This window comes from Protomyctophum bolini, assembly GCF_963924005.1.
Source record: "Protomyctophum bolini genome assembly, chromosome: 2".
In the NCBI taxonomy this organism is placed as follows: Eukaryota; Metazoa; Chordata; class Actinopteri; order Myctophiformes; family Myctophidae; genus Protomyctophum; species Protomyctophum bolini.
This window is the reverse complement of record NC_137863.1, coordinates 28,411,675-28,432,737: the sequence shown is the minus strand read 5'-3', so window position 1 is coordinate 28,432,737 and position 21,063 is coordinate 28,411,675. Positions and strand designations below refer to the sequence as shown.

General features: G+C 41.6%; 2 protein-coding genes across 2 annotated transcripts in view; one reads left to right on the top strand and one right to left on the bottom strand.

Annotated features, from left to right (window-relative positions):
• The window catches only part of cacna1da (calcium channel, voltage-dependent, L type, alpha 1D subunit, a), a gene marked incomplete at its 5' end in the record, with an annotated part of 72,642 nt that extends 60,293 nt beyond the window's left edge, over nt 1-12,349 (top strand). Inside the window, 9 exons of the mRNA XM_080778071.1 lie at nt 1,873-2,006; nt 3,606-3,722; nt 4,686-5,083; nt 6,166-6,192; nt 7,329-7,457; nt 8,352-8,491; nt 8,952-9,055; nt 10,778-11,095; nt 11,867-12,349. Coding sequence (XP_080634197.1) covers nt 1,873-2,006; nt 3,606-3,722; nt 4,686-5,083; nt 6,166-6,192; nt 7,329-7,457; nt 8,352-8,491; nt 8,952-9,055; nt 10,778-11,095; nt 11,867-12,172 — 1,673 coding nt within the window. The 3' untranslated portion in view covers nt 12,173-12,349. The remainder of the gene's footprint in view (nt 1-1,872; nt 2,007-3,605; nt 3,723-4,685; nt 5,084-6,165; nt 6,193-7,328; nt 7,458-8,351; nt 8,492-8,951; nt 9,056-10,777; nt 11,096-11,866) is intronic.
• On the bottom strand, nt 12,254-20,880 carry LOC308333714 (parapinopsin-like; the record flags this gene model as incomplete). Its single annotated transcript, XM_080790169.1, has 7 exons — nt 12,254-12,304; nt 12,420-12,548; nt 13,571-13,684; nt 15,745-15,840; nt 18,626-18,868; nt 19,408-19,736; nt 20,541-20,880. 7 exons carry the CDS (start codon nt 20,878-20,880, stop codon nt 12,254-12,256), a joined length of 1,302 nt encoding a protein of 433 aa, XP_080646295.1.
• Between the last annotated feature and the right edge of the window lie 183 nt (nt 20,881-21,063).

Here is a 21,063-nt window from a genome sequence, read left to right as displayed (position 1 = left end):
ATGTTTCCATGTTTAAACAACTGTGCAGAGAAGAGAGACTTGTTTCACTTGTAGCTACTCTCCCAAGATACGTATGTTCATTCTCATCCATACTCAGACACTCTCACTCACACACAAATGACAGCTGTATCCTGCCATTTTTGCTCTGCTCAGCAGTGTGTCAACATCCATGTGTGTGTTTATCTACAGACCTCCCTGTCCTGGATGCTGATGGAGATTACGTAGGCTTTGGGCTTGCATGGCCTTGTAGACCAGTGATTCTCAACCTTTTTAAAAGCAAGGGCTCCCAGTTTGATATGCATCTGGTGACAGACCCCCATTTGATATTATTGACATCTCTGGGACCCCAATCACTGTGAAAAACTAAAAACTAAAAAAAAATACTCTGTGTTAATATACCTCTCAGAGTTACAGATGTATAAGGGTCCATTTGGTTCCTAACTATAAGTAATTTTGCTAAGGAACCCCTGGAACCCCTCCACGGACCCCTGGGGGTCGCCGGACACCATGTTGAGAAACACTGTTATAGACCACTGTGCCAATGCATGCTATGTCTTTTTCCACTAATCTCTCTCTTTTTATTCCTCTCTCTCTCTCTCTCTCTCTCTCTCTCTCTCTCTCTCTCTCTAGCTCTCTCTCTCTCTCTCTCTAGCTCTCTCTCTCTCTCTCTTTCTCTCTCTAGCGCTCTCTCTCTCTCTCTCTCTCTCCTCTTTCCTCTTTCTCCGTTGTCTTAAATCTGCGTCCTTCTCTCACTGCTTGAGCTCCCACAGCTTCTCCTCCATTCTCTGTATATCTATGTATCCAAACAGTCGTAAGTGCTTCAGAATATTCTGAAGCAGTTCTGTTTCAGGGTGGTGGCATGGAACTAGTGTTGCCTCTCTCTCCGATCTCTGTCCCCAGCATCCTTGTTATGTAGAAGTGACTCAGACCCCTGCTTCAGAATGATTCTCTCACACTCACAAGCTCTCTTGAAAGAAATAAAAGCCTACACACACACACACACACACACACACACACACACACACACACACACACAGCCGCGCGCGCACACACACACACACACACACACACACACACACACACACACACACACGTAGCCACGCACACACAAAGAGCAATATACAAACATGCAAACGCCATCACATACAGTACTGATTACATACAGATACAGACAGTCAACACAAGCAGAATCACTAACCTATACTAACCTACTGCTTGCTTGCATGTGCTAAAGTAAGTAGAGTAAGTGAAATGGCATCGTCAGACATAAACTGTATAGAGATGGACAAACAACATTAATGTACTTAATTTGCGCTAAGTATGTTGTCTATAAGTAGATCCTAAAAGGCTGATGTACCATGGATCAAAGCAGCTCAGAACAAAACGTAAATACCATTGTGTAAAAGCAATGCGGTTATTGGTACGTTGCACTTGACCCCGCTTGTTCTGTTTTCTCTATCTTTAGCCCATCACTGGGGATAGAAAACAGCAAACAGCGGTGACCGTAAAGCCTGAAAACGACTGTCTCTGTTGAATACGTGTTAAATAGTAGTATACATCTGGTTCTATGTTCTCTTTGAACTACAGACAAGGATCTCGTTGATTTGAGGTACAGTATATACACCATCAAGATGGATGTATATTATGATTTGAATGTATTTTTAAGGCTGGTCGGTGCCGGCGAGCACATCGCCATTTTGACTATTATTCAGTAAGACGTACTTGTGTGACAGTGTGGTCCCAGTGCCTGAAGGAGACGGCCCGGGGCAAAGGGCAAGGGTCACGGGCAGGCTCTCTCTCCCAGGGTGCCGTTGTGTGTAGTCTGGCCTGCTGACCCAGGAAGCATATGTGTGGTCTGTTCACTTCACTCAGATGATGAGGTAACCGTGGGGAAGTTCTATGCCACCTTCCTGATACAGGACTACTTCAGGAAATTCAAAAAACGCAAAGAGGAAGGCCTGGTGGGTGCAACCCCCTCCCAAAACAACACCGCCATCGCCCTACAGGTGAGCTTCCACCGTGCGTGCACGCGCATGTGTGTGTGTGTGTGTGTGTGTGAGAGAGAGAGAGAGAGAGAGATAATGACAACATTAGGATCTGTGTGTGAAAATGTAATGTATATTACTGGTATGTGCAGTGGGGTTTTGTGTTTAAGTTCAGTGTGAAGACATGTTCTAATGATGTGACTTGTTAATATTCAGCAGGTCATACAGTGATATGGAAGCACAGTATTGATTTGTTCTTGTAGTTTCATGGTCCTATAGCGTGTGAACTACTATAAACAGTATCTCTATTCATTATGCTCCTTATGCATTGCACAAGCCAGAGTTCTCATTTAACTATTAAGTGTGTGCGTGGCGTGTATCTGTGCGTGTGTGTGAGGATGTGTGTTTGTGGGTGAATTAAACACTTAGGTCCTAATAGCAAATGTAGATGATTTACAAGTTCACAGTGTAGATACGCTATTTCCACAGTTTTTGTATGAAATGTATGAACATGTTCAAAATTCCACAAATATGTATGGCAGGTTGAAAGCGGTTAAATTCAGGGTTTTACAGTGTGGTACTGATGATGTTAAGTGTGTGTCACTGTCTGAGTCCATACATCGTTGTCATCATATCATCACTGTCGGTCAGTAACCTCGTATCTCCACATTTAGTTTCTTGTATGTTTAAAATAGCAGATCTACAAGCTCACAATGCATCGAAAAGCATTGTGAGCTTTTGGAGCTGCTGTTTTAGCTATTTTTGAGTTGTTAGTGTGTCTGTTGGTACAATGAATATCAACAAGATCTTTTGACCATTTCCTGAGCAGTAATGGTTTAGGAGTGGGACATACGTGGTTTCCGCCCCGACAGTGACGATATGTGAATTTCCATGCATTGCACGTCACCCATTGGCTCATGGAGTCTACATGGCCCCAGCTTGTTTCCGTTACCCTTCTGTTAGGCTCTCAAGGCATATTTTTTTATTATATGCCTTGTATTATTATTATTATTATTGTTATTATTATTACCCATATTATTATTATTATTATTATTACTACCGTATTATGTGTCTTTTCATCATAAACGTATAGGGGAAACCTGATCATCTTGTTATGCTGCTTCTCAGAACAGCCTATAGGTCAAATCACTATGCTTAATATGTGCACGACATAGAAGATCAAAATCAAATAAAAGGTTACTGCTACAATATAGTGTCCAGCACAGTTTGGTCAGTAACACACATCCACAGCAGAACATTCAGGAGAGGACATGTGTCTGTCTCACAGTGTTCCCATCTGTCACAGTCTGCATTGTAAATGTCAGGTGATGCATATTCCAGCAGAAGTGCTGTGTGTACAGTATGTCCTGTATGTGTGTTTGTTTGATTGTATCGCTTAATTCATACTCTGTCGTACGACGGAGTTGCGCGCCGGGAATAGCCAATCTGCAAGCGCACAACGCGCTGTTCACTTGTAGATCTGCTCCTTTCAGTGCGCGACTTCGTCATACGATGAGGCATAAATCAGGCTTATGATGTTACATTTGGCAATGCAAGTAGTCTCTTGGCTCAGAGAAAGGTCCCGGCCACCGCCCCTTAGTGCTTTTGTTGTGGTTGCAGGCTGGGCTTCGCACTCTGCATGATATGGGCCCTGAAATTCGCCGAGCGATATCATGTGATCTGCAAGATGACGATCTAGTAGACTTTATTCCAGAGGAAGACGAGGAAGTATATAGGGTAACTAATTCAATTTTACCTGCCTGAGAGGTGTAAGGTTTAATATTATGCTTTTAATTATTGTCCTAAAGTTCATGACCTGGAAATATGAGGGCACCCACTGGGCTATGCAATATGCATCCAACACTTCCACATTCAGCTTGAGCCACCGATGCACTTCCTGTCGGTAGCCGGCTCATTCATTATGAACATACGGTCGTAATTTTATATATAGTAGAGAGTGAGAGTGAGAGTGAAAAAGAGACAGGTACAGATACAACGCCCACGAGAGAGAGAGATAGAGAGAGAGAGAGCATATGGTGGGAGAGAGACATTATCAGTGAGAGTGAGTGAGAGACTGGAAGAGCTCCCCTTTTCAAAAGGAGATTTAAGACGTTTTAACTCATGTCAACGTCGCCAGACAAATAATCCAAACTATGAAAAACCACGCCATCAAATAATCAAATGAAATAGTGTCGTTTAAAGAACTGAACTTTATTTCTACAAAATCACGACCGTACGTTCACAATGAATGAGTCGGCTACCGACAGGATGCGCATCGGTGGCCCAACCTGAACGCTGAAGTGTTTGTTAAACTTTGTTTAACTTTAGTCTGGTAATGAACATACTGTATAAAAAGACATTTATCCTTCACTAAATGAGTAGAATGTAAACAGTACAATACACAGCCACTGAGTGAACAAACTAGTCTACATCACAGTAATTGTATATAACAGCATTTTAGCTTATTTAGTTCATTTGAATTTCTTTGTTTTTGTTGGTTTCCTCCATTGTAGTTCAAACAAACTACAAAAGTCTGCATTCATTTTATTCACCTATGCCATAAGCCATTGAACCAGCTTTTGAACTTATTTTTGCTCATACAATTTCTGAAAAAGAAACTTAACATCAAATAAGCACCTGCCTCCTCCGCTGGTTTGAGTGTGAGGCCTCGAAATGTTGACCGCAAGTGTTCCTTTGCAGCGCAATGGCGGCCTCTTTGGCAACCACGTCAACCAAATGAACGGCGGCCACCGCCGCTCCAACGGCCACCAAACCAACGCTACGCAACGGCCTCTTCAAGTGCAACCGCCTCCGCACTACGCCGACATGGAGCAGCCGGTGGGGCGCCTATGCCGCGCCAACGCGATGACCCACCCCGATGACGACAACCACCACCATCATCACCACCACAACCGCCACCATAACTCCTACGGCAAGTCACCAAAGTCTACCAACATCAACCTCAACAATGCCAACATGTCCGGCCTGCCCAACGGGGGCCACAATCGATACTACGAGCATGGCCCTCCCAATGGCTACCCAGGCCACCGCGGAGCCTACTATGACTACGACAAGCCCAGGACACCGCAGGGGCAAAGGTATGGAACTAATGACCAAAAAGATTTAATGGCTGCAAGAGTTTTTCAATGAATGAATATATTTTTGGCAACCTTTAAAAACAAAGTTATATTCTGTCTATAGGACACATTCTTTGGTTTTGGCTCCTCATTATTATTCAATGATATTAAAGATTAGCAACATACGGTACCAAGATAAAAAATAAAAAAAAACTTATAATATAATAATATATATATATATATATATATATATATATATATATATATATACAATAGCATAGTCATTGGGCGTTTGAGGGGATTTGTGAGCCTTATCGTAGTCCCAACGGCAGTGGTTCTCAAAGTGGGGTCAGTGTTTCGCGAGGAGGTTCCAAATGGACCCTTACAGGTTTGTAACTCCAAGAGTGTTCCTTTGAACTTTAAGAGTGTACATATGGAACCAAATGGACCCTTATGGCTCCATTTGGTTCCATTTGTACTCAAAGGGGGCCCTTTTAATTAAAAGGTTTGAGAACCACTGCCCTACAGTAACATTCCATTCAGCTATCACAGCGCTATTCTGTTCCTCTTAACCTTCTACCTACCAGCAGGAACCAACTTCTTATAAAGTCCTGCTCTTCTTGTCTCAGACCTGTAGTTTAAACACTTCATTACACAATGCTTCAAAGACACCGCTCCTTCAATGACAGTCACTATCATAGCTGACCAAGGGTACACTGTCATCTACATCCCATAATATACCTCATGCTCAATATCCATTCATGGTATTGGGCTTTTTGTTTCTTATTCAAGATTTTTTTTAAAGGAATAAAGAACAAAAAAGGTTGGTACAATTTCATTCCTGTCACTTTTCCAAAGAGAAATGATCTCCTGCTTGTTTCCAATCTTTAGTACGCTCTACCATACCTTTATCATGCTCTTTCCCCCTCATGCATATATATGAGAATGCTGTACTATATGCCTCATATACTGTATGATATATATACACTATATACTATATACAGTATGTCATCCTTTTATCTCTCCTATGTTCTCTACTCTCCCTTTCTCCTTTCTAACCAAAATGCTTTCTCTCAACCATCCCTCTCTGCTCTCTTGGACAGAAGGCGCTACTATGAGACCTATGTTAGGTATGTTGTTTTCCTAGGTATGGCTCCAGCAGTACAGTGGTGGGGGGGGGGGGGGGGGGGTTAGTATTTATATATACCGTTTATTGATTCACTTTTATTTGGTTTTGGGACACTGAATGATTGCATCCCTGCTACGTCAGTGATAGTACGTGCAATATGCTGGCCAGTCATAACTATCTTTATCATGTGCTTGTGTTAACTAGTAAAGTCAAGAATGTTTTGATTATGAGTGTAGCTGGGCAAAACATAAATAGAGACTCTTGCACACTATGGGCTCTCAGACATGTATTGGAAGAAATTCAACATTAGGGTTCTAAGACCTTCCTGCACACCGTCTATGATTGTAATGAAATCATATATTTGAAGAAATACAATGTTCTAAGACCGTAATCGGGCAATTTGTCATACTTTGCCTGACGAAGGTATTGGAACCTAAATGTGTTCCTTTAAATAAATGTTTTGAAATGCAAGACTATGGACTGTGTGAAAGAGTCTTTTTGTTTTGTATGCTTTCAGGTCCTCTCATACGCAACTGTCTCCTTTTATAAGTGTGCACTTAACACCTTGCTTCTTCATGTATGAGTGGCCAGCATATACCACCAAGACCAGTCTTGCCTTATGCATGTGAGGAAGAAGACCACCACCACAGGACGTGGTGAAGTGCTTGCTTTGGAGGAAGATACAGATGTCCAAATGTATAGAATGTTTTTAAAACCTACATTTAAACATTCTAATGCTCGATTTATATTCTGTTGTATGGCACGTCACGCTCCCAAAATAGGCACTCTACCATACAAAGTGATGCATTGTGAGCTTGTAGAGTGGCTATTTTCCCCATGCGACGCATCATACGACCAAGTATAAATTAGGCCTTCATGACTAAAAAAAACAGATCTGTATTAAGTGACTCACGGAGTGTTACTTTTAGGAATGCAAAGCTTGACACTTCTGCCTGTTGTCTTATATACAGTAGGCTGTGGTGGTTTTAGTAGTAAATTAGGTGCGTTCAGTTACACCGCTCTCCCTGGAGGCTTGCGTCTGCATGGCAGTGCATGGCCCTCTTCCCAGTTCCCATGCCCCCCCCCCCCCCCCCCTCCTCTTTGACCTCTGACCACTGTTCCCTCACCTTGTACCAGATCCCACGGCGGAGACAGCCACCACCCCACCATCTGCAGGGAGGAGGAGTTTGATGAGGACCGCTACTCTGGAGAATACTACAGTGGCGAGGAGTTTTATGAGGAAGACAGCATGCTGTCAGGAGATAGGTGGGTACTGTGTTACATACAGTCTTTATTTATAAATCATTAGGTGCTGGAGCTCATGAACCTGTCATTTTGCTGTAACAATAGAAGAACCCTATTATTTATGAACGATTCAGGGGGGGGAAACTGGAAAGTAGAAACCCCCCTCCCTCTCTCTCGTCAACTGTGCATGCGTTCTTTCTTCACTTCCACTCTTTCCTTTGCCAGAGAGAGCTAGCTGCTAGACAGCATGACAAGTTTCATTTTGTGAATATGAATCCATGGCATTTTCATGCGGTTTTAACTTCTACTGCTCACTCGTCATTTCACTCTTGTGGGTTTTTTCCCTCTCTCTCTGGTTTCCACACTTCTCATCAAGTCAAGTTGTAAACATTGACAACTGTTTTTGCGTGAGGGGGAGGCGGAGCTCTCCGCAACTAGCTAGAGTATGGCTTGATCAGACCACACACAATTTTGTATAAAGTGTAAATTTGTTAAAAAAAAAAAAGAAAGAAAAAGAACTCGGTTCAATTTCATCCACAGTCCATTGCAGGAAGGACCATTGAGGGGAAAATGTGAAAGCTGAATTTATAATAAACAGTCTAAATAAAGACGTATTGTATTGTCTGCATTTGAGGTGACAATACTCCTTCTAGATGTACCGGAGCGCAGGAGGCAGGTTCCAGAGGCGAGTTTTGACAAGCTCCGCCATTAATTAAGCCCTGGTTACATTCCATAATCAAAATGTGATATTTTACTTCCAAGTGGCAATCACCAATCCACTATTGTATTACTATTACTATCAGATGTTGGATCACTTGCTTTCCTATAAAAAGTACGAAGTTCCGTCATTACACATTGGTTCTAGTGCCCAAAGTGTTGCCTTCCTGGAAGTCTCATGAGAAATGATGTTAACAGGTACCAGAACAGCGACACAGAGTATGAGACTCCCAAAGGCTACCATCACCCAGACAGTTACTATGACGATGACGAGCAGCCTCTCTACCGCGACTCGCGGCGGTCACCAAAGAGACGCCGGCTTCCTGTCACACCTCAAGGTATATGTGTGTGTGTGTGTGTGTGTGTGTGTGTGTGTGTGTGTGTGTGTGTGTGTGTGTGTGTGTGTGTGTGTGTGTGTGTGTGTGTGTGTGTGTGTGTGTGTGTGTGTGTGTGTGTGTGTGTGTGTGTGTGTGTGTGTGTGTGCGTGCGTGCGTGCGTGCGTGCGTGCGTGCGTGCGTGCGCGCGCGAGTGCGTGCGTGTTATTTGTAATAATAATAAAAATCTACAAAGTACTGTAACTAGTAACTAAAGTTGTCAAATAATCGTAGTGAAGTAAAAATATAGCATTTGCCTCTGAGATGTAGTGGAGTAGAATTAAAGCTACTGTACATTGGGAATACTGTACTTAGTTACTTTACTGTGAGTTTACACCACTGGTTTCCCTGCATGTTGCTCACTCACTGGTCCACTCCTCACACTGGTCCGCTCCTCACACTGGTCCACTCCTCACATGTACAGGGCACAGGAGGCCGTCCTACTTTGAGTGTCTGCGCAGGCAGAGCAGCCAGGATGAGCTGCCTCACCAGCGCACTGCGCTGCCACTGCACCTAATGCAGCACCAGGTGAACACACTCACTGCACCCTCAAAATGGTTTCCGTTTGTCACCGCTTTGTTTTTGTTCCCCCCCATGGATAGTGAATGGAGTAGTCTAGTTTCAACAGTCGTGCTATAAGTTGTAATAAAATTAAAACAAATTAATTAAATTACTAATTTAATCCATTTTCTGTTTAACATATGCTTTTTAACTATAACTTTTTACCTTTAAATCTGGCACTGCATCTGCGTCATTTTAGATGTCGCTATAATGTCAGTATTATGGTCAGTATCATGTAAGTATTCGTGGTCAGTATCATACCAGTAACAAATGATGCTGACCATGACATATTCATTTTTTAAATAAATATTTTAGGGTTTTTTTCAGAAAACTCTGCATCGGGTCTAAATGGGTTAATCTATTCGTGAGGAATGATATTGGATGAGCACAATTTTAGTTTCTGCCATGGTTTGCCTGTTGACGCAAATATCTGACCGGATCAGAAAACTGCAAAAGGAGTTAATCCTAGTCTAGTGTACTGTACTAACATAGTACTCTACCATACATTCATATAAATAAGTTCTGGATTGTAACTTGGTAACACTTTGGTAACTGTAAAGTTGGCCGAGTGGCCAAGGCTCCAAAAAGTGACAGAATCCAGCAATACCATTTAGAGTGTTTTATTCTTCCCTGATGCAGCCGTATTTACAGTGGAAGGCTTAACAGACCAAAAAACACTGAAGACTAAACTCACAAAAAGACAGATGAAACTTAGCTTGACAGCAAATTAGGAAACAAAAACCCAGAACTTAAGAAACTGTATTAGGCTATAAACCCTTCCAAAAAGGGACCCCTAGCAGCTCTCCCTGGGTGTTACCTGCTTGTTGCCCAAGCCACTACCGAATCTCGGCATCCTGCAGCCTCCCTTTTATACTGGGTGAGACCATACCAAGACACAGAACTAATTGGTAACCACTTAACTCAAATAAGGCAAACCATGGCCCATGAGTTGATTTACACAATTATATATGGTTTTACTAAACCTATTCCAAATACATTTCAGGCACCAAATCCTTGACATAAGAGAACATATAGCACAAGAGCTCTTGAAACATAAGACAGACTCTATAGCACTTGGTACCTTCCCCCACTCAATCAAGGCCCAGGGGATCACCAGTACTGCAGGAGAGCCAGGTGCCACACAATCATTAAACACAATTCCCAATCAACAGAAATGCTGTTAAAACCCATGCACCATCTTTGTGTCCTTTTATAATTAATTTTTGTACAAATAATAATATAAGAACATGCAACACTAATGTCCAGTCACACAGTCCTCCCCATCGGCTTGCTGTTAAATGGAAGCAGCTGTGTAGTAGTATATGCCTGTTTGTTCCGGTGCCGTGTCATTAGTCAGAAGGTTCATTGTTCCGAAATTACTATCCCTATCTCTAACCCTAACCTAAACCTAACCGCAAGCACGGGAGCAGTGCATGTTCGGACTAACGGGACTTCGGATCTATGGGTAGTTGTAGTCTATAGGGCACGGGCTGCCCCGTGACAGTAACACTAAATTAAATTAAATGTTTTACACACACCAAGTTTGGACTTTTGCACTTGTATTTGTGTTATCACTCCACTCCTCTCAGTCACGTGGGTTGAAGTCACCTTACTATCATACTTGCATGTTAATGGTCAATAGCTTGTGAGCCAGCTATGAGTGAAGGTTGTATTCCTCTGCACCGTCAGGTCATGGCTGTAGCAGGCCTGGACTCCAGCAGGGCCCACCGTCTCTCGCCCACCCGCTCCACCCGCTCCTGGGCCACGCCCCCTGCCACTCCAGCCAGTAAAGAGCAGTCGCCATACTACACCCCGCTGATCCGCGTGGACCGCCCCCACAGGGAAAGCAATGCGAGCAGCCAGGTGTCGGTGCGCAAGAGCTCCTGGTACACGGACGACCCCGAGTACTCCCAGAGGACCTACTCACCAGTCCACCTGCAGGTTCCCCCTGAATACCGGAACCAGTACCACCAGAAGAGAGGCAGCGCCACCAGCCTGGTGGAGGCGGTGAGTCTTGAAGCTACAGTATAGGTGCCCAGATCAGCTCAAAGATAACGGGCCGATGTTTCTTGATTATGAGCCGTAATCAAGCATATTTTTAACACGTATGTTTTCTAAATTAAAGGTTAAATGTACATTAGAAAACATAACATAAAATGACAGTGAAACGATCATTTCAGACATGGTTTCACAAAGTGAAATAAAATGTTGAGTCTCTTCAAGACAAATTCCTCATATGCGCAAACTGATTCTGAAAAACAAAACAAACAAAACAAAACACAAAATTCTTATTTGTGTCCTCCCAGCATGTGTAGCAAGTGAGCGTCAAATGAGTCAATATGATGATCTGTCCCACCTGACCCTGGTACTAAAGCACCCTGCGGTCTCTCCCAAAGGTTCCTGTGCTGCTCCATTTAGAATTATCTATACAAGAGACGGTCTATAGTGAAAAAACATGTCAAATACTACCTTGCCTGAACAGACATCCCTAAACCTTCACTTTACTTAAACACTGCTAGCACACAGAACCTTTCCTAAGCACAAGTTGACTTTTAGACTAAATTAATTATCTCAGTTGGTCGGTGGGTGTATATTTAAGACTTCACATGCTGTCTCAACCGTTCTTTAGTGCATCCTTGATGTGCCACAACATTCCATTTTTATTGACACATGGTGTTACGGCAAGGTGTACTAAAAATACATTTAAATTTAAAATAATCCCAATGCTGAAGAGCATCACAAACACATTTGGTCATATTTGTATTGTTTTTTTAACAGGTGTTAATATCAGAAGGGCTTGGAAGATTCGCCAAGGACCCCAAGTTTGTCGCCGCCACCAAGCATGAGATAGCGGACGCCTGTGAGATGACCATTGATGAGATGGAGAGCGCAGCCAGCCACCTGCTCAACGGAGGGGTCGCACCGACCGCTAACGGACTCAACGTGTTCCCCGTTGTGCATGCACGAGACTTTGACCTGCAGGACACAGTGGTCAGCTACAGCGACGAGGAGCCTGAGGCGGAGCCCAGAGCTCCCTATGAGGAGGATCTGGCAGATGAGATGATATGCATCACAACTTTATAGCAGCGGGTGGTGGATTACTTAAATTAGAACCTTTTTAAGACTACCATGAGTGAAATAAAAAAGATAACTAAATAAATGCATCTATTGGCTCTGACCAAAAGAAGTGCCTTTTACATTGAAGAGAAAAGGCACCTAGAAGAGAGACACATTAGGTCCGTCCAGTGATTTTCGCTCCACCTGCCAGGGAAACGAGGTTAGTGCCCAGAGCCAGCTACCACCACTGCTGCACACAATGAGCTGTCCATACCTTCCCGTCAAAGGCCATGACTCGGAGGAGACACACTGGCTCTGCCTGCAGCCAATCAAAGATCAAGACATTGTTGTCAGTCAAGGAGATGGACACATTGGCAAAAGTGTGAGATTCTGGAGGGCGGGCCTATTCGGGTGATGACAATCAGATGTAAGATGTCATTACCTCAGTCACTTTATAAAGGATCGGCATATCATGCAAGTTTTCAATGCAAGCATAGAAAGGCATACATCCCCTCCTTAGTGATTAGAACTTGATCCCAGGCCATTACCGGATTGCTTTAGATGACTCAAACGTGAGAAGAGCACCAGTAGGGTTGTACCATTTTATGCAGGAAATATCTGTCCTACTTATAGCATCATTCAACTTGAGATACACACTTTTGATGCGACAAAAGCATTTGTGATAAATGCACTAGCTGGCAGGTTGTTTTAATTTTAGAATAGACTGATAAATATTTCATAGTTGACATGCTGTAAATGAATTGTAACATATAAAAAAGAAATCTTTGTAAAGAGAATTCTATATTTTGTAATTGTGTACCATTTAAAAGATCAGCAATATGGACCCTTGTGAATCCTTATTATGCCAGAATTGTTTTATTTTATTTGGTATGACATTTGTTTGCCTTTTCTGTTTTGCTAATATGCACCCTTTAATTTGCCTGTGAAAATAGCATTTTAAGAGGTTATGCTTGTGTAACAACAATACTGCACAAGATATGCAAATGTCTTTATCAGCAAAGGAGGAGTACTGTATGTGTTATTTCACCAAACCAACACCAGTTGCATAAGGTTACGCCCCCCTTTAAAGGAGCATTTTGGAAGGTAAACCTCCTGTGCTAAACTTTTATACCGATGTGTTTGCATATTTTGTGCAGGGCATGCACAATAATCTGAAATGCATAGTGCATAAACAATGCTGCTTTTTTGTTTTATTTTTGTTTATATCAAACTCAAACCTATGGTTTCATCAGTCCCTACTGAAATGCCTTTTGCTGCTGAAAGAAAGAAGAGAAGAAATGATAATGTTATGTTAATAACAGGGATATATGACTAATCTGGTGTTGGGATTTTCCAGGACGTGCTGTTATGTTGATCATGGTGTGATTTTATCCATCCCTTTGAACTAAATCTTCCTAATCACACCATAGCCTTCATGTTGTGTGTGAGGGCTCGGAACATAGCCTGTGTTAAAGGCTTATACACATCCAACTCTGTCTGCAGGTGACAGATGCTTTTGTGGTCTAGGTCGGGAGGTGGCTAGATAGCAGTTACGTGTCCCAGCTGGAGAGAGGCTAAGCAATACTAAACCCCCACCCCCTTTCTCTCTCCCAGCCTGTCTGGTTCCTGCATAAAGTATACCTCGTTAAGCATCGGGGACAACATATCAATGTGTCTACTTGTCTGTCAGAGAGTTTTAATAAGAGAATTGAACTGCATAGGGTGATGCTGCCCCTTGAAACCAGTCTTTCGTTTGCTTTGTACTTTTCCTCGTACTGTACTTTTGAATTGAGGATATAGGCAGAGTGAACCAGTCCTGAACACATGCTAGTCATAAAGAAATATTTCATCCTTTTGTTTTCTGATCAAGAAATTATTTATGTATGACAATAATGACAACGGGAGAAAAGAAAATGTTGAAATAGCCTTTTATAGGCATTGATGTTACTCTGGAGAGTTTTAATTAGCACAGAGGATGTTTAAGGTAAGGACATATTCATACTTTGTTAGACAACCATGTCGCTCGATGAACGTTTTGAGATAAAATAACAGAATATCTGTTGAATGACACGATTGTGTAACCAAGTATAAATTAGGCTTAAGACACCTATGTGATCGGTAGTTCATGAGTGTTTGATTTGTAGTCGAGTGCATAATGTACTCTAATTCAACCGAATACTGTAATGAAAATGTAGGTTTTCCACTTTGTGCACATTGAAAGGGCTCTTTGAATTGTTGTTTGATGTGTTCTTGTCCTTTTGTTGATGGCTGTCATAAAAGGACCAATGCACATAACAGGCACATTGTACTATTAGTAGCAATTATGCCTGATTTGTACTTGGTTGTGCATTGTGTCGCGCATCGTAAATAGCTGATCTACAAGCTCACAATGCATTGCGGTGCTACACATTGTGAGCTTGTAGCTCTGCTGTTTTCTGTGTAACACTGGTGCGCAACTAAGTATATATCAGGCCTTATAGTACTGATGAACTGAAGATATGCATTATTTTGTAAACATTTTTCAGAAGTTGTGTTACACTAAAGATAAAAAAAACAACTTACTTTTACCTCATGTCAGGGAATTCCTGAAAAAATAAGAAAATATTATTTGGTTCACTCTATACCAATGGTATTTAAATATTAGCACATAGCTGTTTGTCTTTGCACAAGTAACTGTATAGTGCTTTTGTTTCTCCTTTTCTAAACATTTGTGTATTAAGGTGAGACAATTTTGTACCTTTTGTGACTGTGTATGGTTTAGTGAACTCTATATTTGTCATTTACACCTCACCTTACAATGCTGGGACTGAAAGAGTATTGAAAGAGGGAAAACAACTTTTTCAAGGTGCACTGTTCCTCTGTCTGTGGGTAAGAAAAAATAAAATGGTAAAATACCGGTTTACAGAGAAACATCTTTTGATTTGATTGTTTTTATTCATTTTCATCATATTGTTATGATTACAATTCTACTATTACAACTATTCATGTTCTTAAAGATGTATTAAAATAAGAAGATATAATGTAAAAAAAAAAAAGAAAGAAAGAAAAACAATGTGTACAAAACTCTGGAAAGACCCATGGTAATGTTCTCTACTTGATAGTCTTGATATTTGCTCTGTAATGTTTTTATTCAGTAAACATCATTTCTCTTTAGTAGCAAATGCTTTACTATAACCCTTTAGGTTTTGTATATAATACATTTTTTGTATTTTTCCATTTGATTTTAGCCTTGACTTTATTTAAATCAATACTAATATTTTATTTTCTAATGATTATTATTGAATAAACTTAAACTGAAATGCAATCCGCTCTTTCTTGTATGTAGTTGTAGTTTGCATTCGAAAACATACTTCATTCCAAAACATATTTTACAGCAGCTTCATCAATCACAAATTCACAATTGAACATTATATATAACAATAACAAAAATCACTAATGAAATCTGCATAATTGTCTCACAGAGGTATAAACATTAATTGACATATGTCAGTGCTTCAGGTAACATCTTATCAATAATGCAGTTCAACAGTGGACAAGATAGGTATGTTGTAACTATAGGTCTCTGTAACCTATATTTCAGGAGACAGAGTGGGACACACTTTGCTTGCAGACTCCACAGTTGTTTGAATCTCTACATCTTCTTCTCCCCAGGGCTGTCTGGCACACAGCAGAAACGGCAGAGCATATCTACGGAACTGATCGAACGACACAAATATGCATTCAACTTGATGTTACAGGCTACGACTAGAAAGTGTCCTTCAGAGCACAGGTTATTGTGAAAAGTGTGGCATTTTGTGTTCCGCCTTTCACGGCAATTGGACGCTGGATTCATGATTTGAGGCATTTGCTTCCACAGGCCAATGTGGAAAAGATCACGTGGGATTTCTTCCCTGGCTGGCCTATTGGGAATGTGCGCGTGAAATGTCACATAATAAATCGCACGCCGCGTTCATGATTTGAGGCATTTTGTTCAAAACGGACCAATCTTACAAACTTTTTGAAGTCAATGTTATGTTGAAAAGATCCGTAATCACAGTCTGCCTAAAGTTTAATGCTGCAGTGTTTCTACAACTTTATTATCCTAAACCTAACATGTAGCTGTCCCAGCAATGGGTATTTTGTAATATTCTATTTTATTGCTTACCTTTCTGAAAATGTGTATGTGAACATTATATGTATGTTTATTTGGGTACATATTGTATTTGCATGCCGTGTGTGGTGCCTGGTCCTTTATTGCTGTTCATTATGACCTAGAAGGGCATGCAGGAGAAGAGCCCTGTGATTAGAGTGAGGCAGCATTGATTGCACCTGTGTGAGCTGAACTCAGAACGAGCTCTTCCCACGTCTAAAAAGAGTGTCCTTAAATAAAGAATATAAGAGAAGATAAAGAATATAAGACTAAGAGAAGATAACGTAGCTCCTAAAATAATCTGCAGAAGGCGCACACGGTATGTTACATGTTGTTGTTTTCTTTGTTTGTTAACAGTGTTGTACTTCTGTCGATCGTTTAATTGTTTGTGTACATATCATTGTGTTTGTTTATATATAATACGGACATCATGATTGACTGACAACAAGGACATTCATATTTCATGTTTCATTGTGTTTAAAAGAATATTGTTATGTTTTGTTGCTGGATAGGAGCGGTTATAAGACATACAAAAGTACGGTCCAAGACCATTTAATTTAGTGGCTATAGAGAGACTGTGTACCAATTTGGTGATGTTTGGACAAAATCTGTAGGTGTCAAAACATCTGCTTCTTGGTAGCGCTATAACAGGCCCATGTGAAAAAATTGGGCCAGTTCAGCTCTGGCATCAAAGGAGTGTCTGTGTAGAAGTTGGCTGATCAAGCTAGCGGTACCTAACCTGACGCTGCCAGATCCAAAAAGCTTGCTACACAAATTTGTTTCACAGCTTGTTGGGGAATATGTTTCCGCAATACCGCCCTCATCTGGCAGCGTCAGGTTAAGCGGTACCAGAGATTGGCCCATTTTCCCAAAGGAGACACAGTATGGTGTTGCACATGCTCAGTTGCCCTCTAGGCCGCACATGAAGCCTGTGAACATAGACATTCCGTGCATAGATGTGCCACGCAATACTCAGGCCTCAGGTCTATCATTTCATAATATTTGGACTGCTGGACAGCTGACAGTAGGCTCTCTTCACTCTTAATTTAATTTCTTTGATGCTGAAGTAGGCCATAATTTCAAAGTTTAAATGAGATGAAGAAAGTCACCACTCGCACCACACATTTCTCTGAGAATGGTTTTAATACTGCCACATGTGTAGGCGTGTGTAGGCTAAAGAGGCTTTAGGGAAACAGGTTTGTGTATTCATGCAGGAGGCCTTACGTGCGCAATGAGGATGGCTGTGCTCTAGTCTAAGTTGTGTATTTCTATGTTGTTGTGTTTGACAGCCAATTAGGCGCACACAGGCTTCATGTGCGGCCTAGAGGGCAACTGAGCATGTGCAACACGATACCTCTTACTGTAACAGGTGTCCTTTGAAAAACCGGGCCATTAGCTGTCCACAGACGGACGGACGGGGTGCAAAACATTCTATCCCCTAATCCCCCCCCATGCCTTTGGCCTGGTGGAGACAATTAGGCTACACAGTTATCAAGAAGGAATTATAAAATTAGGTATTATCTTCATGTTTCACTAGATGGTGCTGGTGTGCTGAACTTACCAGCACATTCCACAGCTAGTCCTTAGTTAGCATGCTCTCTTCTGTTGCAGTTATTCACCTGTTTCGGTGGTAATGTACTGGGCTCTTGTGTGTGCTTCACTTCCTTCACCAGTGTTGCCATGTCTGTTTATTATAAGCGGTATTTGGCTTATTTTTCTGTAAAGTCGCTTGTAAATAAATTATTGGTAGTTGCTGGTTGTGTTTTTTTGGGTACAACAACAGTACAGTTTCTTATTTGGGCTTGCTTTCTAATGTTGTTTAAACCAGTGGTTCCCACATTTCTTCACGTCAAGAAACCCCAGATGAATAGGCTATAATTGTCCAAGGACATCCATCTGAAAATATTTTGTGACAAAGAATATTCAAAATATTTCAAATTATGTGGGGGTAAAAAATATATGTAAATTGTTTTGAATATACTTATTTGTACTGTAAAGAAAATGAATAAACATATGTTCAAAAAAATTATATATATATATATATATATATATATATATATATTTCAAATTATTCTCAATATAATTTTAAACTCACAATGCGTCACTGTGAGCTTGCAGATCTGCAATTTTCATTTGTGCTTTTTTCATAGACCTGGCCACTTGTTTCTCTTGCTAAATCTGGCAACACAGCAAGAGGAAGTTATGCACACATGACAAAACGCAAAGACTTACGTTATGTGCCATAGGAAACAGGTCACTAGCACACCGAGGAGATAGAATAAGCTATAGGCCTATACTACAGCGCAGCGGTACAGCCTACAGCCCTACACTGTGCAGTCGTTTTACAGTACCTGTTTGTTGAGGAGGATGTAGATAATAGGGTTGTAAAGAGTGCTGCTCTTTGCCAGGTATGCAGGCACGGTACCAACCAGTGGATGAATCTTCACATCAGGGTTGAAGATCACAAACAGGGCAAGACTGGCATAGGGCAACCAGCTAACCAGAAATGCCGTTACCATAAGGACCACCATGCGAGCCACTTCCATTTCTGCTTTGGCTGCTGCACCACCTTCCACACAGCTCATCTTAGACACCTGAACACAATGTAATGAAAGGGGCATACAGTATATTGTGGATGAGGCATGAAAAGGTGGACATTTGTAGATGGAAATACCAATGGCGTAAACTGTAAAGTACATTTACTCAAGTACTATGCACTTAAGTACAATTTTAGGGTATGTTTTACATTACTGAAGTATTTTCCATTTTCAGTAAGCAAATATTGTACTTTTACTCCACTACAATTATTTTAAAAGTTTAGTTACTATTGTTACTTTCTAGATTCTTATTATTATAAAACATACACTTCAGCCCTATATATATTTTGGCCATTTGAAAATAGCCGATCTACAAGCTCACAATACGTCATGATGCTTGTAGATCTGCTATTTTTAAAGATTTATTAAAAAAAATCATTTTCATACTTTTGAAAACTTGTGCAATGGACATTGTGCATAAGTAGCCTACTTTCTACTTTTAGTGCCTACTTTAAGTAGGCTAAATTTTGATATTAATATTTTACTTTTCCACCACTGATACTGAACAGAGCTAGATGGAAGAGGCTATACCGCACCTGGTGTAAGGTCCAGCTTAGTTTTGTGTAGGATGTCAAGATGATGACAAATGGTATGGCAAAGCACAGGGTGAAATATGACAGGACATACGAGATGTTTATAGGGTCTCGACTGTGCCAGTCTGGTGCACAGGAGGTCCCCACCCCTTCCAGTTCATACCGACCCCAGCCACACAGAGGTGGCACATTCCATATGAGGGACCACAGCCAAGACAAAGCCACGCCTCCCGCTGCATGCTTCGGTTGGAAGGACATCGGTCCGAGAGGCCTGCATACAACAAACATCCTCTCCACTGCTATCAGAGCAACAGTGCACAGAGATGTGATTCCTGCATACAAGACAGAGTAAACCTAATTATTTTCAATCTTGTAAATTATTATTATTATTATGACTATTTGGCATCATGAAACGTCAACAGGGCATTATATTCTCCCTGAAATTACTGGAATGCAAAGAACAAACATTCAATTTGGTTGCAGCGAAGCTGTCCTTCAGGTGGTGTGTCCAGTGTCCACCATCACCACATAGGAGCATAGTGTGAAGGTGTCCTCCAGGTGTGTCTACCACCACATTAGGTAGCCATGGTTTCCAGCCCATAGAACCTGCCCACTCCACTGAGCGCACTGCTTCAAGAGCTGGAGGTTCAGAGTCTGACAATCAGGCTAGGAGCGAGGTGTAGTATTTGCATACAGTATTTTGATTATGTTGTAGTCAGACTCCCCACCCCATTCATCCATCAACAGATTCTCTCTCTCTCTCTCTCTCTCTCTCTCTCTCTCTCTCTCGCGACAGGGCTCATCGCTTTATGGGTCTAATTAAGTGGTTGAGTTACAACAGTATAGAAGAATAGAAGAATAAATACATGAAAGGCGAAGAGAACATGACTAGTCTAGACATACAACAATGCTTTAGTTCAAACTGAAGAATTGTCCTGTTATTTTACCTTAGTATTGTATTGAATCTGTAAGTTATTAACCAGATTATTAACCACACACAAGAAATTCCCTATTGTCCATTCACAATATATTCCCTGTTTCTTCTATTCTGAGGTGTTGCACTCTTGTCTCCCATGCATGCATGGGAGACAGAGAGCTTGTACAGTATTGTAGAGTATAAATGAAACATTACTCACCACACAGTGATACTGTGAAGCCTTCCATCACACAGCCTGCTCTGCCCAGGGAGAAGTACCCCTGGGCATTGTTGATTACAGAGAGTACACCTCCTGTCATTGCTGAGCCTAGGTCAGCCACAGCCATGTTCACTAGAGCATAGTTGAGTGGCTGCCTCAGCTGCTTGTGCACGAGGGACACAATAATCACTGTAGCGTTGAGAACGATGGCAGGGCCCGTGAACATTGCCATGATGATGGAGAGAGAGATGAAACCTGCCCTGGACAGCGGTGGCGCCGGTGGGTCCCACTCTGGGCCCAAGTAGGAGACTGTGTTCGGTGCGGCGGAAGAGAGATTCATGGATCACACACTGGCGCACTTTGCTGAGAACTGTCCAACAGCCCACAACTCCACTCTATGAGATTGATATTGGGCCATGTGTCAGATTACATGTCCAAGATAAGAATAAGTCCCTCTGATCTGGATTTAACAAAGAGTAATTCCTCTGAATGCTGATCCTTGATCCAGCACCTCTCACATGAT